Genomic DNA, 26,330 nt, shown 5'->3' on the forward strand with positions numbered 1-26,330 from the left:
AACCAAATGGCCATGTACCCAGGGGCCAACAATGGGACTCTGGTAGGTGGGGTCCAGAGAGAACCTGCAGAGGCTCGGAAGAGCTGATTAGGCAAGAACTCTAGGGCCAGGGCCAGTATAACCTAAGCAAAGCAAGACAGTAGAGAAAAGCTCAGCATTCAGAGGTGCCTGAGAGCTGCTTCTAGGCGAGCTCGGTACAGGGCAGAGTGTGGCTTCCTGTGGGGTGGGGCTCCTCCTGCAAAGTATGACCTGTAGATAAACAATGGGAACATATAGTCGTCCAAAGCAAAATTACTTGTTTTGATATGTGCATGTGTGATGAGTGTGTTTGTGTGTTCGTGTGTGTACAGGTGAGTGCACCTGTCATGGTGTCCATGTGTAGGCCAAAGGACAACGTCATGGGTTGCTCTTGCCTTCCTCTTTGTTTGAAGCAGGGTCTCTCATTTTTCATCACTGTCTTCACCAGGCTAGTTGCCCCAGCGAGCATCTGGGAAATTTCTGTCTCCTTTCTTGCCCTAGAGGCGATCTAGGATTATAGAGACCCCAGTGCCACAGATACAGGCTAAATTTACATGGGGCTTGGGGACCCAAACTCAGGTACTCACATTTGAGTGGCAAGTACTTTAACCACTGAGCCACCTCTCTAGCCCTAAAACTGCTCTTTTGGATTTTGAAAAGCAAAATAAGCACTTTTAATACAATATTATATATATATGGTAAAGTGCCTGTATCATGTGTGCACAAGGATGGATTTTCACAAACAGAACACACGTTGGTGTGACCAGTCTAAGCACCCTAAAACTATACTCCTCACCAGTACTGTATTTAATTCCCTTTATTTCCCTAAAAAGAAGCACCTTTACATAACTTCTAGATAGGTTTTCCTTATTTTTATAGTTCTTCTGGAGTCCTAGAGGATGTCTCCTTTGTCAAGTAAGTCTGTGAGAGCTGAGGGAGGAGCACGGAGGATGGAGCCCAGTGGTACGACCGCAGCCTGACCTGCTTGAGCCCCCCCTGCCGTTTGATCCCTAGCGCTGCCAGCAAAGAAAGGTCTGTGAGATCCATCTGTGTTGTGCAGTCCCGACGTGTTCACTCTGCGCCATACAGTACCGCACGCTGTGCCATAACATGTGCTCATGCTCCTCTCCACGGGCACTTGGACAGTTACTAGTCTGGCTATGCAAACAGCATTGCCACGTGGGTTCTAGTTTTTTGGTCAACATTTTGCACACAGTCCTACTAGGTAGATGCCCTGGGGTGCAGCTTCTGGGCTACGGATGTTCTACTTCGGGACCGACTGCCAAACCCTTCTTCCAGAAACCATGAGCAGAATATAGAAAGTCAAAATATTTAAGCCTCAAATAACATGGTGGTACTCTGTAAAGTTCTCCAACTATCACTCTTAGATTAACTTTAAAAGTATTCAGGCCTCTTAGAATTTAAAAGAAGAATTTCAGTGTCTAATACAGGTACTTTTTTTTTTCCTTAAAAACAATCTCTCCTTTTTTTTTTTTTGCTTTTGGGGGGAAAATTCTTATTCAATTATATGAGAAGAAGACTGGAAGCGACACAATTCAAAATGCTTTATCAGGATAAAAAATTCAAGGTAAAGAATAAAATATAATTAATAATGTCAGTCAAGCCACTAGTGATCACTACTGGTTATGCTAACAGTCAAATAAGAAGGCTTTCCCAGAGCCACTGCTAGCCACATGAGTTATAGTACTGAAATAGAATATTTTAGTTTGAGCTTAAAAAAATTGAAAGAAAAAATGTAAATGTCTGAGAGCTGAATACGTACAGGTGGGATTTTTCCATGAGGAATTCTCCAACATAATATGTCCTTAAAAATCAGGTAACAATAATCAAGTTTGTATATATAAGCTATTGCAAATTTGAAAATTGATCAAATTCTACTTGGTTTATGAGGATTTCAAAATTGACTCACATTTAGACTTCCATGTGATCACTGGAACTTATACTTAATTTGAAAAGTGTCACATTTGCTTTTAGCTTGCTATTGCCTAATTAGAACACCTGAAGCCCTTGCATTTTATGAAACAAGGTTAAACAAAAAAGGAAATTGGAATTGCTGTTGGTTTTCCATGATTCCTATGTCTGGCTAAGGTGCAAACCAGAAAGTAGCCCCTCTTTCTCTCTTATACAAAAACCTGGGTCATGGGGCTGAATGACCTGCTGTTAAGGTGAAGTGGGATATCTGTCACTTTGACTCAGAACCTCACTATTATAGTCTTCTGTCTTAAAAGCACACTTGGGCTTAAGAAATACTTTTTTTTTTTGTTCAGAACAACCCCTCCCCCCGAAAAAATACTTTTTTGAAGATAACTTTGGGTGTGTGTGGGTGCACATGCATGCGTGCGTGTGTGTGTGTGATGTTTTGGTGTGGGTATGAGATAACTTTTTCTTTCTTTCTTTTTCTTTTTGTTTTTTGAGGTAGGGTCTCACTCTAGCCTAGGCTTATCTAGAAGTCACTATGTAGTCTCAGTGTGGCCTTGAACTCTCAGCGATCCTCCTATCTCTGCCTCCTAAGGGCTGGGATTAAAGGTGTGTGCCAGCACGCCCGGCTGGGATACGCTTTTGAAGATTCTCTCTGTGTGCATATGGTGTATGGTGTATGTGGTATGGTGTCCCATGTGCCTTCAGTGAAGGGTGCTTGGGTGTGACTCCATTGATTTCCTACCTAAAGTGTCGTTACTGATTGCAGAGCTTGTGGGACTCTGAAGACTCTAGGCTCTCTGCTCCTGTCTGAGACTGAGGTGACAAGCACGTGTGACTATGCCCAGCTGTTCACATGGCGTCTGGAGGTTCCAACTCTGGCCATCTTCGCCGCCCCCCACTCCTCTACCCCAGACCCACATGCTTGAACAGGAAGCGCACTTAACTGCGGCACCATCTCTCCCACTCTGAGAATAAGTGTTGAGCATGAAAAATCCCAGAAGCCTGGAGGCACAACACTGTTCACTTGCAGCCCTTGCAAGCCCTCACCAGGGAGACAACAGCCAGGCTTGGTGCAGAGCTGGGCAGTTCCAAGGACACCATAAGAAATCATCTCAGATAACTTTGCATTTGTATACATCAAGTGTGTATTTGAAACCCACTTTCATCTCATCTATATCTTGTCCTTGATGAAAAACATCTGTGGACAGTAGATTACTCTGCAGGGACAGGAGCATATTATTTGAAGGTTTGATGAGACCAGCACATTTTAATGTCATCAAATCACAGTTTATAAATATGTCTAGGCAGAATGGAGGGGAGAGCCATCACTCTCACACCTCAGGGCTACTGAGGTCCCCTGAGGGAGATCTATCTCTGGCTGTCATCTAAAGCAACGGTGGCAGCAATTTCCTCAAGGCCCCAGCTTCCAAGCAGCCACCTGTGCTGAGGAATGCCTACCAGCTAGACCTGCTTCTAGCCTTGCAAAGCTCTGACTCCATTGAAACATGCTGTCTAGCTTCGTGGAGCCTCTTGCATATTCTCTTCCAGTCCTCTTGGAAACACTAAAAATTAAAGCCCAGCTATACAAGAGCAAGGCTTAATCATGGCAGTAGGATCACTGGCTTTCCTTGACTTCTGGGGCAGAAGGCGTGCAGGGCCCCTGATCCCATCATCACATGCCTGCCACACTCTCAGTGGACACATCAGCACCACAAGCCTGCTTGCTTAATCACCCTGCCTGGGAGTCTACGAAACAAAGTTCACATTCCCCAAGCGCTCCATGAAAGGCCCACTGAGGTCAGGATGAAAGACCAAACAAAAGTGATTCGCCTGCCACACTCATCCTCTTCCAGTCTGCTTCCAGCTCTATACTCCCCCAACGTCCACACCGTGCACACCGAGAACAATCCTCTGCATCGCAGATCAGAGCACTGCAAGTACAAAGGCCTCTGACCACCCCCCCTTCACCCAGGACCCTGTTATCCATTTTTGCAAATCACACAGACTTGGGGCCACAGAAAGCTCCTCAAAACAAATGGCTTGGGACTAGAAGTTTTAATGACTCTATCACAAATGCCTTTTCACATACCATCAACATAAAACTTGATTTGACCTAAGAATAAAAAAAACATTGTTCAGCTGGGGGGATGGCTTAGTGGGTAAGGTGCTTGCTTGCAAAGCCAGAGGTCCCAGGTTTGACTCCCCAGTACCAAGCCAGACACATAAGGTGGCAAGTGCGCCTGGAGTTTGCTGTAGCTAGAGGCCCTGATGTCTTCATTCTCTCTCTCTCCCTGCCTCTTTCTCTCTCTCCCAAATAAATAAATAAAAATTAAATTAAATAAAAAGAAAAAGAAGTACATTGTTGATTTTTGACCAGTGTACTAACTGGGTAAGACTGTAAGGGAAACAAGTGCTTCCTTATCACTGCATTCAACTCCCACTGTTAGTTCAAGGGAATGGATGCTCCAAAAATGAGCAAGAGTAGATATATGCATTTAAAATGATAAGGTGAACCAGACATGGTGGTACATGCCTTTAATCCCAGCACTCAGGAGGCAGAGGTAGGAGGACTGCTGTGAGTTCAAGGCCAGTCTGACACTACATAGTGAATTCCAGGTCAGCCTGGGCTAAAGTGAGACCCTACCTCAAAAAAACCAATAAATAAATAAATAAATATAAAATAAAATGATAAGATGGTCTACTGTAAAGACTGGCTGGACTTAACAATTTTTTTTGACTCTACTCTCTATAGAGCCATAGCCATGCAATCATTCTGGTTTTCTGGTTTTGAATTTCATTATAGTGTGTAATAAATTACTGACATATTCAATAATTTATTATAGAATAAGCTTTGTGTTAGATGATTTTTTTTTTTGAGACAATATCTTACTATATAGCCCTGGGTGGCCTGGAATTCACTATATAACTCAAGCTGGCCTTGGATATGAGGGCGATCTGGTTGTGACATCTGTCACCCCATTGATCCCCAGGGCTTATTTGGCTGATCTGGTTGGCTAGGTGGGTGTCCCCTTTCTCCCTCTCTGCTCCATGGGCATTCCCCAGAAGCTGCGCACTGGATCAAAGAGGATGACCTTCCTCACATAGAGGGGCCCGGTCTTTGGTCAGGGGAGGACATATAGCTGCACTCTCCTGCTGGAACCTCCAAATGACCTCCCAAGCTGGCCTTGAACTGGCAGTGATCTTCCTGCCTCTGCCTTCCAACGTCTAGGATTACAGGTGTGTGCCACCACACTCAGCTTGTTAGTTTGACCAACTGTAGGCAAATGTACATGCTTTGAGCATGTTTAAGTTAGAGAAGGCTTAGCTACACTATTTAAGTTATGTGTATTATTTTCAGCTATGATGAGTTTACATAGGGGCATAGGTACATTGCAAGTGGAGGGACATCTGTATTTTATGTTGCCACAGGGTTACTTTTCAGAACATGTACTGAGGGGTGTCTAGGGTCACACAGCTTGGCTGAGAGAAGTCCACATCACACTCTGATTTTCCTCTGAGTTGATACTAATATCAAACTTTTATGCTACCAACCTCTCACAAACAGGTACTGCATTGTGAAGATGTCACTGTAAGGTTATCTTGTGTGATGAATATTATAATCTTTGAACACACTTTGCCATAGACATTCACATCATGTGATTATTATGATTGGAGTAGTTCATTTCAAAGCACACATCCCTAAGATCCTGAAGGAGTAAGTTCGACAACAGAGGAAACAAGTTCTGGTCATGTACATTGCTGATGTGATGTCTGGATGCAAGAGCTATAAACTAGAGAAAGCTATCTGGTTTAAGAACAAGAATTAGTAAAAATAAGGACAGTGTTCTTGTCTCTTAGAAATTCAACATTAGCCTGAGTTTTGTGTCCATTCTGATTGTCAAGAGAAAGACTCCAAAATATATCTTAATCCTAGCAACATTAAAAGTGGTTGCCAGGTAAGAAAAAAGAGGAGAAAAATAGCTTTCAGGTCACTAGGATTTTCTATAGACACACCATATACCTTTAAATTTCATATGCTGAAGGCAAATCTCTAAGGCAGTGGCTTGGGGAGGTGAGTCTGTGGAGAGCTGATTAGGGCCCAAGGACAGAGCCTTTGTGAGGAGGTAAAGAGGCAAGGACATGGTGTCTCATTTGCCAGTTGAGGCTGCAAAGAGAAGCCACGTGTCTATGCAGCAGTAAGTAGGTCCACACTAGATCCTGAAAGTGCCAGGACTTTTATCCTGGACTTCTCAGTCTCTGAATTTGTGAGAAATATACTTCTGTTGTTCATAAAGCCAGTCAGTTGATGGAACTTTGTTATACCAGTCCAGATACACCAAGGCATGTTTGAAAGGGCAAGACTTGGATTCATTAAACAAAAGTGAAATTTGGACTGCATATCACAAAAACTCGACATATATTATTTCACTTAATGCTACCAGGCCTCTTGAGATTTTCTAGCTCCATAATGAATGACTAGGGATCAGTGAAGTACCTTTTGGAAATTCTACATAGTTATATGACAACACTGAGACTTGAAGCCACATGCATCTTATTTTCCTACCACAAATATGCCAGTGATGTTCAAGGACCTAAATAATTTCAGCATTCCCATCTGCCCTTAAAATTGTGCCTTAGCACTCACCTATAACTCCCAGTACCAGTATGTGGCTATCATCCACAATGAGCTTTTGATCAGAGAGACCTACAGGGTTTCCTAAAAGAAAGACAGATTTCTGTCTGAGTACTTGATGACCCACCAAAGGTTAGTGGTAAGACCCTACTGCTGAAGATACCTTATGTGGTTGACACGTAAAATGGAATGGCATGGCTGGAAGCTGGAAGAGTCAGTCCCCAGGCAGTTAGCGCATATAGTGCCAGAAGGTGCTACATGGGCGACTGGGGGAAAGTGACCAATATCTGTCCAAGCAACTCATGGTCTAACCTACTTAGCAGCAAATAACCTGTTGTGATGCCCACACAAGTGCAATAGTGGCACACAGCCATGGTGGGGAACCCACTGCTCTTGATTTGGTTAACTGCTTCCCTCAGTGGTATGGGACCCATAGCTGGAGCTGGAAAATAAGTCAGAACCATACCCAAACAGAAGCCCACTCTCCATTATCAGGCTACCATCAATCATGGGCTACAATAGGGCCTACACCTATTAAATTCTCTATAAAAAAGTAAGGGTTATCTTATTTGTCCTGGTGCTAACTTACTCTCTGTTGGAGAATTTGCTTCTCTTTCTCAGATAGATGTAGATCCTAAGGAGAGAGCCATCCCATCCTACCTCAAAAGGGCCCCAGCTGAAACTAAGAAAAATTGGCGAAACAAGCAAGAGTGCTGTTTTCTTGGTGAACCAGGTACCAGCACAAGGATGAAGGAGACCAATACAGAGAAAAATCAACTCCTACCAAATCAGATATCCAGAGCCTCAGAGGTCCCCAACACCTCATCACTGAAGCAGACCAAAAATGAACCCACCATGGCTCAGGGAAATTTTGCAGAAGAGGGGGCGGAAAGAATGTCACAGGCACATGTTGGGTCATGATATGCAGAGACATTTATCCTACCCATAGCTGTGGGCTAACTCCACAATGCATGACCCATATACCTCAACAAGGAGGGGCTAGGTCACAGATGAGCAGAGGGATTGCTGTAGTTTTAGACCATCAAGGGACTACAGAGTGAGTTCCAGGTCAGCCTGGGCTAGAATGAGAACCTGCCAGGAACCAGGAAACGACCAAAAAAAAAAAAAAAAAAAAAAAAAGTGCCTTGTTCCTTCTTGTGATGTGAAGATACTTTTTTAAAATTAAAAAGTACAAAAATTAACCAGTTACTATTTATTGTTTCTAATAAGAACACACACCCTTATAGGAACAGAAAATGTGTTTCGATAGGAGACACAGTGATGAAGACGGGGTACAATGGGGGAACCGGATGCAAAGGCCTTGCATCCTACTGCAATATTCATGGTGGGGGCAGTGGAAGGGAATGCACTGCTGGCTCCACGGCCCGCGTTCTAGCACACACTGACTCAGATCTGCTTTGTCTCAGCTGCTGGCCGTGTGAGATGATGAATGATAAGGGGCTTGTCTTACCGAACTCAGTATGGAGAGGAAGCCGGGTCCCAAAACCAAATTAGCACCATATACTGAGAGCCATGCTTAGGCCTCTGGACACTGCTAAACAAGCACTGGGACCTGACCTGGGAAGAGGAAGGGTCACTCCCAGAAGTGTCATTTGTGCTGGCATCTCAAAGGATGAAGAGGGGCTGTCCTGACAGAGATGGGAAGGCATGTAGATCGGATAGACTCTGGCATGTGTTGGCAATGGAAGGTAGAGATCTGGCTGAAGCACGAGGAACCCATGGGGGCAATGGTGAAACTAGGAAGAGGGTATTACTAGAGGTGGGTAGGATGTTGAGTCTGTCAACAAGTCTGCCTTATATTCTGTACTTTGTGGACAGCCAAAGACTTTTGGCAGGGGGTGACAAGGTCTATGGCAAGGTCACTTGCATGGCCTTGGATGACAGAGAAAGTCAAACAGTTGTCGGAGAAGCCGGCTTTTATGAACTCTATGGGGAGAGACCTTTGCAGCTCAAAAGCTCTAGGTGACCTGGTGATCCTCTTGTTGAGCTCTATATTTCGCAAGTGACCACACAAGGTCTGGAAAGTTCAAGAGACTTAAACAAAGCCATCCTGCCAGGGAGTAGCAGAATTGGGACTGGAGTCAATACTTTCTGGGGCTGCAGGATTCTTTTACTGTTCCTAGGCCACCCAAGGTACTGAGGAGGTCTAAAGTCTGTATTCCTTGGGCTGGGGACATGGCTTAGTGGCTAAAGCACATGCCTGTGAAGCCTAACAACCTGGGTTTGATTCTCTAATACCCATGTAAAGCCAGATGCACAAAGTGGCACATACATCTGGAGTTCATTTTTAGTGGCTGGAGGCTCTGGCACACCTATTCTCTCTCCCTTTCCCTCCCTCCCTCTTCCTCCTTCCCTCTTTCTTTCTCTTTCTCTGCTTATAAATAAATAAATAAAAATATAAAAAGTTTAAAGTCTCTGCTCCCCTATGGCGGCTTCAAGCCATACGCTTGAAGACAATACCCCAAGCATCAGGAAGCAGCACTAGGAATCTGGCTGTGGAAGCTCATGCTGACAGTCCCAGCTTCTGGGATGTGGATGCAGGAGAATGGCTACGAGTTTGAGGCCAGCCTAGGCTAGTGAGTTCTCCTCAGTGTAGACCACACACAGTAAGTTTTAAGCCAGCCTGGGTTATACTGTGCGACTTTGTCTCAAAGAACCAACCAAACAAAAAACATTAGGTAAAAGTGAAACATTGTTTCTACATTGTTTGGACTTCCTACCATCTTAAATAGCTGGCAACCAGTACCAGTGACATCTCTGAGCTATTAAACACACACAAGGGAATTGATGGAAAGTGCACAGCCACTTTCTAAATCAACGGGAGGAATCAAATCCCAACTGTTCACACTGCTGAGACTCGGAGCCCCCAGCTAAGTCCTCCATGCGCTGCAGGGATCAATTCTTTTCTCAGAGCTGATGGGCCACGACTTGAGCTCTGCTGCTCAAAAGCAACCCTGCTGGCAGAAGAACATTTCCTAGGCCCAGTGCTATTCACAGGGTTACTCCTGAGATATGTCAGCCCCAAAATAACTCACAATGATTACCAAAGTCACTTTTATCCGAGACCCTAAGCCTAGCACCTTGCCCTTGGAATTTAAGGACAGTGAAGTAAGGTTTGTTCTGCCTTTTAGGAAACTGACATTTTCAAAGGGGAGCAGAGCTCTCTCTCTCTCCCCCGAGCTCTCCCTTGATTTAACCCCAAAGAGAGAATTTATTTTTTGTGTGTGGGGGGAGGAAACAGATTTTCTGACACCTGCACAGTTCTCAAGGGCCCTGAGCTGTCCTGCTTGAACGTGAAGTCGTGATGCGCCGGCAGGGTTTCAGAGCTGCTATGAGGGCAGTGGCTTCACCTCTCAACCTGACCCATGGTGGGACGCACGGGGGCCAGAGAAAAGCTCACCAGCAGAGGTATCTGTGCTCCTCACAGGAGTACTCCACACTGTGCACATGTCAACTACCAGGAAGCAGAGCTCACTAAGTCTGAATTGCTCGCAGATGGAAGAAAATCAGCCATAATAATAAACACACAGTGGTAGAGTGCATTGTCACACACAGGCCCAGGATGTGTGATACAGAAAGTACGTATGTGGAGGAGTTAATACCATATGTCGCTTGACTGTGGTGGCCGGGTCCCATGTCATAGCAACGTGCTCCTCCCCAACAGTTACAAAGCCAGCCCTGATGTGCCTGCCCTTTGCCAAACCTACACGACTCTTACCAGGTACTGAAGTCGCTGGCGCTCGGTCTCAGGGGTGAATTCTGAAGACATGGGGATGATTTCTCCATTTCTGATGATAATGGCCCTGAAACAGTGAAAATATATTGTCAGTAGCCAGTCTCCCAAGTGTTTGATTGTGCTTCATGCATAGCTTGGGAGAGTTTCCCTGAACACCATGCAGGGAGAGGGAAGAATCAAGGGGCAGCAGGTGTTCACCTGTGTGTCACAGACTTTTGACTCCACAGAGCAGAAGCCAGCCCTGGAAATCCACCTGCTCCTGCAGGCATCTTCTCAGGTCCTCCTCCTGACTGGGGTAGTCTATCTGTTGCTTCCCACCTCAGGATCCTCCCAACATGGCTATACGGTCAATCCTGTATTTCCAACTTCTCTCCCCACTGAATCTCTGTCACAGCACAAGACCATGCTCAAGAAACTGTGTTTTAAGTCAAACAAAATAAACCTGAAGCCAAACAAACACTTTCCTAGTCCAAAATCCACATTCAGCAAATGTTTCTGTTAAGACAAGGCTTACACTTAGTAACGATGTACATTCGGGGATTTTACTCCCTCATTTCCACTGACCTTTCAAACAGCGGGAGGTTTACATCTTATCTGCCTGACCCCTGAATGCTGTAACAGAGTCTACTGGGTCTTACTGAATATGTCAGACCACTCTGGCAGTATTTGACTGTCACTCCCATTTCTTCTTCTAGCTTTCCTCCTACCTCCCAGGGCACACCCTTCCTCTAGGTTGTAGAGTAGGACTTTGTTTCCCTACTCCTACCACATGGGCAATCTCATTTCTTGGTCCTCGACAGCTAGATCAGACTCCTCTGCAGCAGGTCCAGTGATCCTTGTGTTTGTCCTAATACAGAAGGCATTTGATTTACAACTAGGACCTGTCTGTCTTCCATGCTAGCCTATAAGCTCCTAAGGTAACAGCCGTGTCTGGCTTGACCAACACGAGACACAGCACTGCACATAGTTGTTAGGCCCTTGTAGACAGGACAGACTATAAATGTTCAGTGTACAATACAAAATATAATCACAAGATCCCTTGTGTAAAAACTGAAAAATTAAAGCTGGCGATAGCAGGGCATTAAGTCAAACGTGGGATCCTTCTGAGAGTGGAGTTCTGCATGACAGTTAGGTCTTATGTCCATGACAATGGCCACCGACACTGAATGGCTAAATGGCTTCAGCATTTATACATACCGACGGTCTCAGGTGGTCTTTCCGTCCAGCATATCTCTGCTGTGCTTCGTGCTGGAGCAGCCATGGGATTGCACACTTAGTAAATGTTCCCAACTGATGATCCAGTTTCCTCACCCCATCTGTCTTCCAGAATGCCTGGCTCCCTCAGGAAATAGCACTACTTTCTCCACAGTTGGGAACCCCATACTTCCCAATTCCTTTACCCTTCAGGTCCAAGCAGTCACCCTGTCTAGCAGAATTTTCTTCCTTAGTTACACACAAATCTGTATTTTCCCTTGATGTCTATTGCTATGCTATGGTCTGGGCTCCCGTAAGAGCCTGTTTTAAACTCAGAGCTCTCCGTGGTTCTCCTTGTTGCCAGTTCTGTCAACCTTTGGCCTAGAGGTGCAAGGTAAGTTTATTTTCTTTTTAACTGACTCAGTTATTAGGCATATCCAGCCTCTGTTAACCACTATCCGACTCTACTCCTGTAACATGAAATTTTTGGCCTCCACATAAATAAGAGAGAACACACCACAGGTTTTTTTTGGGGGGGGGGAAGACTGGGGGGAAGTGACATAGTCTTGTTTTATAGTCCAGGGTGGCTTCTAACTTATGATCCTCTTGCCACAGCTTCCCAAGTGCTGAGACTACAGTACATGCCAGCACAGCTGGTTTATAAGACAGTTTTAAAGCATCACTGTTGCCATGCCACATTCCTGACCAAAAGCCCATTCGTGGCTCCTAGTGTTTCTACTTTCCTCCGTACCCAGCTCCTGCCTAGGTCTGGGGTTTTGCTTCAGTCTCATTTCTCCTTTCATATCTGCTTCTCCCTTCGAGGACAATGCAGTCCTCTTTGGGTCAGCTCAGCGTGTCTTCCACGGTTCCTAGGCTGTTTCAACTTCCCTCTGTGTGACATCTTGAGGTCCCATACCCAGCTCTATACAGTTCTTTCCCAGCACCAACTGCAGTTATGGACTTCCATGGCTATGTCTAAATACTTTGAGGACATTTTCCAGACAAAGCTTAAATCCTTGTCCGTGTATCACCAGTGGTCAGTGCCTGGCATGTGACAGACAGGCAACAGCTAGGAAGAGTGCTGGATCTGGGTGTATGACCAGAGGTGTCCAGACATGAAGCCCTGACCAATCTTTTTCTTAGTAAGAACATTACTAACTGTATAGTCTGAACGCTCAAAAATTCATGTGCCTTTGCAAAGTTTTTGCAAACAGGTAGCAGGAACAGCGTGATGTCATCCCTGGAAGTGACTTGAAGGACAAGGAGAAAGAGGCAGGGCTGTCTTCTTATGGGGCAGAGGAGGAAGAACATAGCAAGGGCAGCAGCTACAACTACATTTACCCTGCGTCTCAATCTCAAGTTCACACGCGAGGCATCTGCATTCATCCCAACGTAAGTGCTCGGGCAAGCCTTGCCATATTCAACCCCCAGCATACAGAGTGTTCTTCACTTCTGTCCTGTATGAACACTCACGGATTAAATCCCCTGCACACAGAGCGTTCCTCACTTCTGTTTGAACTACCACATTCTTCCTGTATGAAGCGCTCAGATTAAAGACGACAGTGTGTGTGACTGCCAACCTGTCTCCTCCCACGCTGCAGCGCCACTTCCTGTGGGATGCATGGTTTCCCTTTGATCTTTCTTTCATCCCTTTGATCTTGGGATCAATTTGTCAGAGTAATGGTCATCAAACTGGCACAGGGGAGTGAGGGGGAAGGGCTTACAAAGGGAACAGAGTGCACGAGACGGCTCATAAGTCTCATGTGACCTCAACAAACAATGCAGCACAGGACTGCCTTTAAACCACATCCTCTCATCACAGACCGTGCACTTTGTATCTTCAGTAGTTTATAAGGTACCTTTCCTTTTTTTTTTTTTTTAAATAGCTTTATCTTTTTATTTATGTAGAAAGAGGAAGAGAAAGAGAGGCAGCTAGAGACAATGGACATGCCAGGGCCTCCAGCCACTGCAGATGAACTACAGATGCATGTAGCCCCTTGTGCATCTGGGTTACGTGGGTCCTGGGGAATCACACCTTGGTCCTTAGGCATCTCAGGCAAGTGCCTTAAATGCTAAGCCATCTCTCCAGCCGAAATTTCCTTTTTATTTTTCTTCCAATAAAATTATCTTATTTATATGATAGAGAGAGAGAAAGAGGCAGACAGAGAGAAAGAATGGGTGTGCTAGGGCCTCCGGCCACTGCAAACAAACTCCAGACATACGTGCCACCTTGTACATCTGGCTTACATGGCTCTCAGGGAATTTAAACTGGGTCCTTTGGCATTACAGAAAAACACCTTAATCACTAGGCTATCTCTCCAGCCCCTAACATACCTTTTATAAGGAAAACAAAAATCCAAACAAAACAAAGCAAAAAAAAAAAAAAAAAAAGAGCTATGGCATCAATGAGGGACAAGGAGAGCTGGGCACACAGCCTGGCTTACCTTCTGGGGTCTCTTCTGGCTTGGGCCTGTGGACATATTCGGGTCAAGATTTGGATGCTATTCCATGTACCTACCTGCTGTTTACAGGGATTAAATGAGGTCAGTTCTGGGGGCTAGCAACCATCCTCCATTTGGCACTCTATATTTTCGTGAGGGAATGGTTCTTAGACATGTTCCCCAGAATCAAGGTTACTTTTTCATCCACAGAGATTGCAGCTGAAATCGGAACACTTTCACTTTAATTTCAGTATAACAGACAGAGTGTTATTTATGATCCAGTGACTGATCAGGTTTAATGCAAGGGCTTGTGAGTCAGTGCAAGGATGGGAGAATACAACAGAAATGGCAGACTTTTTAGATGAGCTCCTTCCTCAACTATTAGACACACATAGGAGAAAGGCAGTTTATTCCCGATGGAAATTTTGTTTAGAGAAGCGTGTAGAAAATTCTGTGTCTTCTATCCTCTAATGTTAAATTTTACGATGAAAAATATCCATTTTTGTCTTTTTTGAGTTAGTAGTAAAGATGTTAGGTTGTCAAGAGGGAACAGAAAAGGGTAAAATGAGCTGTTCATTTCAAAAAGTCATTTGATTTTAAGATTTCTCTATGAGTCCTGTTAAATCTCACCTCAGTGTTACTGTGATATCCTCTGAGTAGGCCTGACAAGTTTCAAAAGGCATTTGACCAACAAGTTGCTGCCCCCAAGAAAACCCTGATAAAAGTAGATTAGGTAATGCACAGAAAAGAAAATCTGAGTGCTTAATGTACACATAAAAAGATGCTTGACTCTCAGTGGTCCAGGTAAATACATATTAGAGCCAAAGAAAAAGAACTTTGTTCATAAGAAAACATTTAAAAATTAATATTATAGAGAAGTGATTGTTATAACAGGGATGGTTATATATTTTAAGTCTACTTAAATTATAGTTCATATTCAGTGACTCAGTCACCTCATTTTACCAGAGTTTATCTGGAAGGATTCAAAGACTCATTACACAGAATGCACATTCAAGAGCTCCTGCTCTGAGCCAGGCATGGTGGTGCACAACTTTAATCCCAGCAGAGGCAGAGGTAGGAGGATTGCTGTGAGTTTGAGCCAGCCTCAGACTACAGAGTGAGTTCCAGGTCAGCCTGGGTTAGAGTAAAACCCTACTTCAAAACAACAACAAAAACAACAACAAAAGAGTTCATGCTAGGGCTGGAGAGATGGCTTAGCGGTTAAGCGCGCTTGCCTGTGAAGCCTAAGGACCCCAGTTCAAGGCTCAGTTCCCCAGGTCCCACGTTAGCCAGATGCACAAGGGGGCGCACGCATCTGGAGTTCGTTTGCAGAGGCTGGAAGCCCTGGCGTGCCCATTCTCTCTCTCTCCCTCTATCTGTCTTTCTCTCTGTGCCTGTTGCTCTCCAATAAATAAATTTTAAAAAAAAAGAGTTCATGCTTTTAAGGGGCTGCAGAGATGGCTTAGAGAATAAAGTACTTGCCATTCAAGCCTAAGTACTTGAGTTCAATCCTCAGACACCACATAAAAGCCAGAAGCCATGGTGAGTTTCTGTAATCCTAGCACTGATGGTGGCATGGTATGTGGAGAAAAGAGAATTTTCCCAGAAGTTCTTGATGAGTGCAGCAAAAAGAACAACATCAGAGTGAGATGCTGAGAAATCCTGCTTCAAATAAGGTGGAACAGCAAAGACAGACTCAAAGGCTGTCTGTCTCTGACCGCTACATGTATGCTGTGGCATGCACAGGCCCATATTCACAGACGTGAACACATACATACATACACATGTGTACACATGCACACAAATAAATAATAAAATATTTTAAGACAGATTCATGCTTTGACATCACTTGTGGCAAAGACTAGAAAGAGCCTGACTATCAGAAGGGGAACTGCTGAATGTATTGGTCTGTACAGTTATCTTAAAAAATAATGAAGTGAACTGGGCGTGGTGGTATATGCCTTTAATCCCAGCATTCAGGAAACAAAGGTAGGAGGATTTCCATGAGTTTGAGGCCACCCTGAGACTGCATAGTGAATTCCAGGTCAGCCTGGGCTAGAGTGAGACCCTACCTCCAAAAACAAAACAAAACAAAGACTAGAAGTTCTTGATTTGGCTGAAATCCAATTTGGGCTGGAGAGATGGCTTAGTGTTTAAGGCACTTGCCTGCAAAGCCAAAGGACCCAGGTTTGATTCCCCAGACCCACGTTAGCCAGATGCACAAGGTGGCGCATGTATCTGGAGTTTGTTTGCAGTGGCTGGAGGCCCTGGCATGCCCATTCTCATTCTCTCTGTGCATCTTTCTCTCTCTCAAATAAACAAACAAATAAATAAATACATTTTTAAAATGAAGCATGTGAGCTGGGCGTGGTGGCACATGCCTTTAATCCCAGCACTCAGGAGGCAGAGGTAGGAGGATTGCCGTGAGTTTGAGGCCACCCTGAGACTACAGAGTGAATTCCAGGTCAGCCTGGACTAGAGTGAGACCCTACCTTGAAAAACCAAACAACAACAACAACAACAACAACAACAAAAAAACGAAGCATGTGTTCCCTGACCTAGGGCAATCTTTGATGTATGTAGGAGGGAAAGCACGTTGCAGTAACGCATGGTGCAATTGCATTTTTGTAGCAGCAGAAACTATGGATAGATTCTCTCTATATGTGAAATCTGACTCCAGAAAGTCCTATGTGTGATCCGTCAGGATCCATAACAGCCAGTTGCCAAGGCTTCCTAGCAAGCACTACATGCCCAGCCTTGGTACCCAGACTCTACTCTCACAGGTGCTTCGTGAAGGTGTCTCTCTGCACTTCTCTGCACTGAATCTACTTTTCCACCTCAGTCTCCAGCTCCCACCTTCCTACTGCCTCTCAGCCTCTGCTGCTTAAAATGGAAGGAGCCTTTAGTTTTGAGCTTCCTTTTGTCTAGTGGCCAGCATGCTGTGTAGCCTCTGACAGACTGTTCATGGTGCCAGTGTGACATCAGCCAGAGCTGGCAGAGGAAGAAGATGGAAGTCCGTAAGCCAGCATCATTTTTGTCCTTCCCTCTTGACTACATGGAGTGAAAAGTCTTTCAGTTTGGTTCCTTGTCCTAAGTGAGCACCTTGACCTTAGCAGCTCGAGTGTATATAATTAAATTTAAATGAGTAGTGAGAAGGGATGGACATTTCTTTATATACTGTTGCATTGTTTGATTCTAACAAGGAATGTAACAAGGAATTTATAAAAATAAATTCAAAGATGAATTTCTTGGCTCAGATTAACTGCATATTCCCTATCGTCTTGCTGAACACATGCTCCTCTTTGAAAACCACCAATCTTTAGGAACTTGTGTGCTTCAAGCTCCGGTCTGCTAGTTGTGCCCAGCGGCCCAAACACCTCTCAGGAGTCATTACCTGGAGCTGAGCTATGAATGAAAAAGGATTTGTTAGGATTCGTTAATGGAGACACCAGTGGCTAATTTTATTGTAAAACATGAACTGTGCTCTTCTCCATTACCCTTATTTTATTAGGGACCTACAAAAGTAGGTTGAGAATTGACAACGGTGCTTAGAAAGTATACAAAAAGACAGATTAACTGGATGCCAAAAGGAGTTTCTATGGGTAAGATCCAACCAGCCTGGTGGTCTGCACTAGTATGATATAATCACATCTCTGGGGAGCGAGCAAAAGGTAGACTTGAAGCTGCCCATGGGCACTGGCAAAAAGTGGCCACAGGGAAGGTTCGATGTGTTAAGTCAGTGGTACTGACAGTCGAAGGAAAGTAGTCCCCGGCCAGCCACTGTGCTCAGCGCTCCTGGGGTGACTAACAGCATGCTATACTCTACGGAGGAAAGGCTGTGGGAAATAGGGTTCTTGCTCTTGTTCTAGTCAACTATTCTTTCAGAAGACATTCCTTTGTTTTAGGGCAAGCAAAAGTCAACACAGTTACTTCTCTGTATACAGTGGCCCTGTATCAGCAGACTCAACCAACTGTAGATAGAAAATATTTTTTTTTGGGGGGGGGAAGTGTGTACTATACAATGTATAGACTGTTTTTCAATAATACAGAGAGGTTTAAGCTACAGGGGAGAATGTTTAGGTTATATGAATACAAAGCTGTTCCAAATAGCAGACTTGAACATCCTCAGATCTGGGTACCGTGGAACCCAGCCATCCCCGTGGGAGCTGGGGTGCAATTCTGTGCTGCTCGATGTGTGCATCTGGACCCTACCTCTACACAGAAGGTCATTACCGGACAGCCAGCTGTCCTCCCACGCCCAGGGCACTCCTACGAGGTTTAAAATGTGGCTCATGCAACCCCCTTTTAATTTCTAACCTTTCTTTAAAAAAATCATTTATTCATTTGTATGTCTGTGTGTGGTTTGGCATTCCAGAGTTGTTCATTTGGCTTTATGTGGGCTGCTGGGGAATTGAACCTGGGCTGACAGGCTTGGCAAGCAAGTGCCTTTAACCCATGAGCCATTTTCCAAGCTCCCCATTTCTAACCTTTCTAAGATGAGATGACCCTGCTTCAGTCCACTTCAGACCTCCTATGCTATCAGCTACAGCAGGAAGAAAAGCTTCAGGGAAGAAAAGCTTCAGGTTCAAGAAAAGAGTAGCAACTTGGGCATTAAGAGGAAGCTGCTGCTGGAGCATCAGGTGGTGCAAACTCAGGAGTCCTTCTGCACATTTATGCAGCCGCTGGAAGCCCCGGAGTCCTACTGTGCTGTGTCCAAAGCACATTCCACAGGGTACCACCTTCCAGACAAGGTTTCTTTGTTCAGGTGTGTACATCTCTCCCTCTCTCCCTCCCCTGTGTGTGTATGTGGAGGAGACAGAAAGAAAGAATCTTAAAAAAAAAAGTCTCTCTATAGAACCAGAGGGAAAAAGAGTCCAGATGGCCAAGTTGTTGTGTCTAGGAAGCAAGTGATGGTGTCTAACCACCCAGCTTCCATGGAGTAAAAGGAATGAAAAACCCTCTAAGACCAAGGACAAGACCCAGCTCCCAGCTGGTCATGAGCCACACCAAGCTGCTTCACATTGTCATACCTCGGTTTCTCCTCTCTGAAGGACAGGAACTTGCTGCACAGCAAAGCAAAGTGCTTTGAGGCCAGCCATGATGCGTGGAACCCACCCATGAGGACAGTTAGATGTGTCACGGCCAAGCCCAGAGACATGCTAGCGGAGGGCTCGCCACGTGGCAGTGTGTCCGCATCTCCATCTTTGTCGTTGCTGTTGCAGTGCTGTACACTGATTCCAAGGCTTCACACATGCCAAGCAAGTACTGTACCCTTGAGTGTGACACTCCAGCCCATGTTTTATAATTTTTGCTTGAGACAGGTATCACTAAGTTGCCCAGACTAGCCTTGAACTTGTGATTCCTCTTTCTAAGCCTCCCAAGTAGGTATTACCCTGGCCTGGCTGGATTGTAAGTCCTGACCGTTTACCTGGGAGGTAATGATGCATTAAACACCAGAGCATTAAATGATAGGGCAAAGGCTAACTGTCAAGGTCTCTTCCAGATCAGCAAGTTCATGGCTTGGGAAGAAATTCAGGCACATGTGTAAGTGGTGGCAGGGAGGATGTATGGTGGTGATCAGAATTCCTCTGTTCACCTTAGTTTCCTCATCTATGTCAGGGTCTCAATGGAAACCCTCCTGAAAAGAAGCCTGGCACCTGTGGGTGGGGATATGCACACAATTCCTATAGTTACTATTTTTCTCTCAGGAAGGTGGTGTTCCCCACTATTTAGATTCTAATGACTAAAACCAAATTCAAAAGCACCAGGACTATGTCCCTTAAATCAAAAGGACAAGGAGCCCATTATTAAACAAGGTCCTCAATATAATTTCACTGTTGTCACTAGTCCTCTTGGAAGGCAGAGCTGCAAACAAAAGGCATCTTTGATGCTGTTAAGAGTATTCATGGGATGCCCTGATTCCATTACACACTTTTCAGCTGAAAGTGATTCGAAACGCAACATTAAACTGCACATTTCCAGAATGGAGGAGAAAATCTGGTACAAGGTGACAAAGAGAAACCATTTGGAAAAGCCTTTTTGACAGCATATATCAATTCCAAGGTATGAGGGGGAGGCACCCGCCCTGGACAGAATCATCAGACCTTACAGGTTCTGTTCAGACACGGCAGAAGCAGCCATCTCCTTCAAAAGTACTAGAGATGTGTTGCTGGGAAGGAAAGCAGGGCAGATGACAGAACAAGCCGGGTTACCCAGGCTGGCAGAGGACAGCCAGGCTGCAGATGCTAATTAGAGGTGTTAAAAATAGCTGAAGGGAAAAAGTAATCCCATGAGCCAGAAATTGGCGTGGGTGTGTTCCTGGTCATTTCATTTTCAGAATGCCTACTGAATAAGTATACAAATAATAAGCCTGGTGATTCGTTTCATAATATTTCAAATACACAATTAAATTCCTCAGCAAAAATGCTCACAAAAGAGGATGGGGTAAGAGGTAGAGTTCAGATGTTTAAGTGGCAGTGAAAATAAATGACCAGTCAGAGAATAACTAAGTCTGATGCTCCTTGTCTTCCCCCCAGGCAGCCCAGCATAACTTTGCAGAGTCATAATTTATCTCCTTTCTATAAACATCCTGCTATACTAGAAGCATGCAAACCCAAGGCACCAGCCCAAAATGATCAGATCAAAGTGTCTTTGCCTTAAAGTTTTCATCGAGAGAGAGAGAGAGAGAGAGAGAGAGAGAGAGAGAGAGAGAGAGAGAAAGAGAGAGGGAGGGAGGAAGAGAGAGAGAATTAATTTGTAAAATGGTTTTAGGTTAGTTTCTTGCTTTTAAAGTATAAACCGCCTGCTATAAAAGTTGCCCTCTTAAATATACATTTCAGTAGGTTTTAGTATGTTCACTTTTTATTTCTAGGAAACCTTTATCATCTCAATTCCTGACACCATTCTGAAATCACTCTTCATTTCCCCTTCCTTCAGCCTAGCTTTAATCTAGTTTTAGTGTGTACAGATTAATCGATTTTAATCTAATAACACATTTAGTGTAAATGCAATTGTATAATATGTGGTCTTTTCATTCACTAAGTCCATGTTTCTGAGGCACATCCATGTTATAGAATGCGCCAGAACTTCATTCCTTCTTACAGTTGAACAATCCATGATATGATCATGCCACCTTTGTTTAACCATTTATCAGTTGACAGATATTTGGGTTCCCTGCCTCTTCCTTTCTCTTCCTTTTTACTATTACGACTGTGATGCTCTGAATTTGTACAAAGAAGTTTTTGCATGGGCATTTACAGTTCTCTCAGGTATAGACCTAAGAGTGAATTGCTGAGTCATATGGGCTCTAGTTTAACCTTCTGAGGAATCATGAATTGAGTTTCCCAAGGGGCTGCACCATTTTGCATTCCCAACTAGTGGGTTTTAAAACTTTCTTATAAAGGACTGTAGCATTCAAACCAAACTTACTTCTGAAAACTCTACAGTGATTTTTTTTTTTTTTTAACTCAGCACTGTTTTAAAACCACCTTGTTGGAGAAGCTTTGCCTGAGTGCTTAGATTTCAGCAGAGATGGGTTGAACTCTTCTTAATGCTTCATTTCCACTTGCATCAGAGGGCCAAAGCCTAAAATCCACAGCTCCAGACAGTTCCCCAGCACAAATGTGCCCAACCACTTCCTAAGTCCCAAAGGGAGAGCATTTTTCTCCTCATAGCAAGTAGTCAGTCTGCGTGGGGCCACAAAAGGTTTTCTACTGCAAACATTTCTGGATTAGGGTGAACTTTCCCCTCCCTCCCTCCCTGTCTGAATGGCTGATGACTACAGTAGCTCACGGTGTACCAAGGCAGGTAGGACACGCACAGTCCGGGAAGCAATCCCTTCAGTAACAGTCTGCATTAGTCACACCTCTGTTAGATTTGTGTTCAATTCTGACCTCTTTACTTTTAAAAGGCAATGCAATAGAGCGGCTTAACAGAGCCCCAAGAAGGGAAATAAAAACAATTCAAGGGGTGGAAAGTAGACATTCCCGGGCAGTTAAAACAACTGTAGCATTTTTACTGGAGGTAAATAAAGCACAAGAAGGGATTGGATCACAGCCTCCTCCACCCATTTGAAATGGTTTTGTTCAGAGAATGTGGGATGACCAGTTCTTCATGCTTAGAGGGGAACAAACAACAGGAAATTTTCTTTAAATCAGATTAGTAAGTTTCAATGACAAGAAATGGGAAGCGAATTTCTTGGTCTTCACATTACAAATCTTTCAGAAGCCCATAACTATTGTAATTCTTCAAAAAGACATGAAGTTGGTTTGTTGGTATGCACTTGACAAGAATCCTGAGGGGCCCTTCACTGTGTTTCTTTACAATGCTGTAAATCACAAACTGTACCTGCTGCTTGAAAGCCAAATTGAAACACTTAGAACAACCAGATCTGGCCTGTGTAACAGAAAAACAAACAGCTCATCGTCTCTGCTGCCTGTTACCCCTGATGAAGATATAAGGTAAAAGACTATCTGGTAGGGTGAGTGGGTACACCTGTGGCCCACAGGTCACACAGACCAGATGCTGTTGCCAGTCATACCTATAAGGCCAGTGGCTCCACCTAGTGACAGTTGTTCTAGGCAGTCTTCTGCAGCAAGGGCCGGCTGACAGCGTCTTACACACTGACCATGATGCCTTCAGTGGAGTTTGGGAGCTGGTGTGGCTGGACTAGAATGTGATCAAGGCTTAGAGTTCAAAGTCTACTTTAAAACCATGAGCTAAGTCCATAGCTACTTTCTGCCCAACTGATACAAGAATAGTATCACTCTCTTTGGACTAAGTAAGTAGATGCACAAACGGATTTGAATACTGATACAGAACAGCAGTAGAAGTTGGCTAGGTAGTTAGGGCACCAGGCCCCTAAGAAGTAACATTTTTTTTGTTTTATTTTGTTTTTTTTTGAGGTAGGTTCTCATGCTAGTCCAGGCTGACCTGGAACTTACTCTATAGCCCCAAGCTGGCCTTGAACTCATGTCATCTTCATACTTCAGCCTCTTAAGTGCTGAGATTAAAGGCATGCCTGGTTTGGAAGTTAACAGCTTTTTTCCCCCTTTGGCTAAAAATAGGAATGTCCTTGAGCCTGTAAGGAAGGGTATAGCAGTTACCTTCTGGTTGCTGGGAGGAAGAAAAAACATCCAGTTAAAAGCAGCTTATGAGAAGAATGGGTTTATTTTAGGCTTACAGTTTTGAGGGGGAAGTTTGATTATGGTGGAGAAGTGGTAAGAGGCTTAGCAGTTGGAGCAAGCGAGCTCTGCACACCCAGCTGGACTGGTCAACCCACGGTTGCCTCAACAACACACCTCCTCTAGTAAGGCTCCTTTGCCCAAAGGCTCCACCAGCTGGGGACCAAGTAGGAAACTTAACCACAAACACTCGAGGCTATGGGGGATATTTTACATTCAAACCATTGCAGAGTGCACAGCTTTTCCATATCTCTTTTTTCCAAAAGGAGTTCCCCCTCCCTGGAAACCAGACACCTGGACATGGAAACTGGGATGATCAGCTCATTCCTCCATCTAGTAAAGCCTTATTATTTCTGACTCTGAGCTTTTCTCCCTGACCTACCAACCAATCACGGTCCTCTATATACATTTAAACTTAACTAGTAAAGCTTAGCCTAACCTGATCTTTACTTTCTTTCCAAAAATAAATGGTATACCATCTTTGTAGATGCCTCCTGCTATGCAGGAGCTCTGTTGTCTTTCCTTCCCTTAAGGTCTATAATAATAGCTTGGTAAACCTCACCCTCTAGGGTCTGGGGGCAGGGGGAGGCTGGAAAGATGGCTTATCAGTTAAAAGTGCTTGCTTGCAAACCCTGATGCTCAGGTTTGATTCCTCAGTACCCACATAAAGCCAGATGCACAAATTGGTGCATATGTCTGGAGTTTGTTTACAGTAGCAGGAGGCCCTGGCACACCCATATACGCTTTCTCTGCCTGAAAGGGGAAGGGTCGGAGAGAGAGAAAGAGAGAGACAGAGAAAGAGAAAGAGAATGGGCATGGCAGGGCCTCCAGCCACTGCAAACAAACTCCAGGTGCATCTGTCACCTTGTGTAGCTGGCTAATGTGGGTCCTGGGGAATCGAACCAAGGTCCTTTGGCTTTGTAGGCAAATGCCTTAACTGCTAAGCCATCTCTCCAGCCCTCTGTCTGTTTCTTTGTATCTCAAATAAATAAATACACATACACACATATTAAATTCACAACATAAAAACCTGGAGGCCAGTGGTGCCATGAAAGTTTGCTTGACTGTGAGCATCTGGCATGCTAACTTCTGAATTAAAAACCCACCCAAGAGTCAAGAAAAGCTCCATTGCTCTCAATGATACCCCATGTTCCCCTATCAGTATGCTTATTAGTGATTCTGAGTCATCATTAAAGGAAATTCATATGCAAAAGTCAAACTAGAACAATCAATCACTTGGAACTTCATTATTTTGTGCACAATGATAACTGACCATAATGGGGATCTTAAATAATTATATGAAAAAAGAAAACAAAAAACGAAATGTACCTAGTGACTTTGCTTAGACTTTAATGATAAAATAGTATTTGGATCTTCACTGTTACTTCCATTCAGGTGTTGACCTCCCTACAAGGCCTCAGAAGTAATATTCCATTACACTCATTCTCCTGTATTCATAACTTACCTTGGGTTTCCAATTACTTAGTGAAAAATGAGTCTGGATTATGTTTGGAAATGGAATAAATTCAGAATTGAACTACCAAACTTTCTTTGTTAATGTGGGAAGTAAAGAAGAAAAATGTGAAGATATGTTGAGGCTCCAAACTGGAGGATGTTCTACACGACAGGAGAGACAGGAAGACAAGCCAGGCTGGAGGGGAAAGCAGAACATTTTGGGCATGAGCCTGATGCCAGGTGGAAGAGCTAGTAACTGCACAGTTGGAAATGTGGAGGTGGTGCCCAGGAATGAGGTCAGTGATAGAAAAACAGCTCTGAGAATAGTCGTGCCTATGTGGTAGTTAAAACTATGCTGTTGAAATGTGCTTCAGGAAACACATGTAGAAAATAAAGAGGAGATAGGTCCATCTCTCACCAGTCTCCTCTCTCATTTTCATGGAGAACTCTGCTTTATAGACTAAATCAATGAATTTAGATTGGTCCTGATAGCATTTCCCATGGAAAATTCTTATGAGTGACAAAAATCACAAACAGGCAAATAAAATAAATACTAGATAAATTCCTCATTATCAAAGGAGTTCAGAGAATATTTTTCATTGACATGGCACCCTTTTAGCATACTGATGGATACCATTGTCCCTCAAGATCAGGTATCTATGTAACAATCATCAAATCTGTTATCAAATCAATTATCAAATCCTAAAATCTCTTCACCTTCTAGCTATATCTGTACCATCAAGGTTTGAAGTGCTCAGCTGAGTGACAGCTAAGAGACACAGTGGACGCCAATCTTGGAGCCTCAACCACATACTCCTGAACACATGAGCCTGCTACCTTTGCTCTACTAGCTCTGACTTGAAGCTGGGAGGCTTTCTTCCCCAACTCTGTCTCTCTTTTGTATTTTCTGGAATTGACTTTACCTTATCAGCAAAATTAGAGGGAAAGAAGCTGCTGTGGTCTGAGGGCACAATGTCCCCTAGAGGCTCACGCACTTGAACGGTTGGTCCCTGGCAGTGGCGAAAGTGTTCGGAAAGGCTGTGGAACCTTTAGGAGGCTGAGCTTTGCTAGAGGAAGTGTGTTACTGGGGGCGGGCCTTTAAGTTTTAGGGTCCAGCCCCATTTCCCATTTGCCCTCCGCTTTCTGACTCTTGCTAAAATGTGATTAGCTGGCTGGCCATGCCAGCCTGCACGCATTCCTTGTCACAATGGACAGCATCCCCTCAAAACACAAGCCAAATGAGCTCTTTCCTTCTGTAAGTTGCTTCTGGTCAGGTGCTACTCTATAGCAATGAGAAAGTAACTGATACTGATGCAAAAGGGCTGAGCTGGTTCCTATGCCTGGAAGATGATTTCAGACTAGACAGAATGTTGATGTGTTCCAGCCTCACTCAGCCTGACATGTCTGAGTTCCCTAGGACCTTTATAAACAACTGGGTATGCCATCCACATCTGTAACTCTAGTCCTCTGGGGAACAGAGACTGAAGAATCACTGAGGTTCACAAAAATTGCAGTTCTAAATTCAGAGAGAGATTCTGTTTCAAAGAACTATGGATGAATGACAGAGGAAGGACACCTGACCTTCTCCTCAGGCCTCCAATATGTACATCTGCTTTTACATATGCAAATGCCACATCACACATACTACTGATGCAAGAAAATGTGCTCTGGACATTAAATTTTTCTGTTCTGCAAACACTCAGAGTACC

The 26,330-nt window shown here is 44.2% G+C and overlaps 1 protein-coding gene across 1 annotated transcript in view; it reads right to left on the reverse strand.

Annotated features, from left to right (window-relative positions):
- Positions 1 to 26,330, reverse strand: part of Ppm1h (protein phosphatase, Mg2+/Mn2+ dependent 1H) — a 281,291-nt gene that overhangs the window by 103,433 nt on the left and 151,528 nt on the right. Inside the window, exon 5 of the mRNA XM_004650050.2 lies at positions 10,332 to 10,416. Coding sequence (XP_004650107.1) covers positions 10,332 to 10,416 — 85 coding nt within the window. The remainder of the gene's footprint in view (positions 1 to 10,331; positions 10,417 to 26,330) is intronic.

The sequence above is a fragment of the Jaculus jaculus genome, chromosome 6, assembly GCF_020740685.1.
Source record: "Jaculus jaculus isolate mJacJac1 chromosome 6, mJacJac1.mat.Y.cur, whole genome shotgun sequence".
Taxonomy (NCBI): domain Eukaryota; kingdom Metazoa; phylum Chordata; class Mammalia; order Rodentia; family Dipodidae; genus Jaculus; species Jaculus jaculus.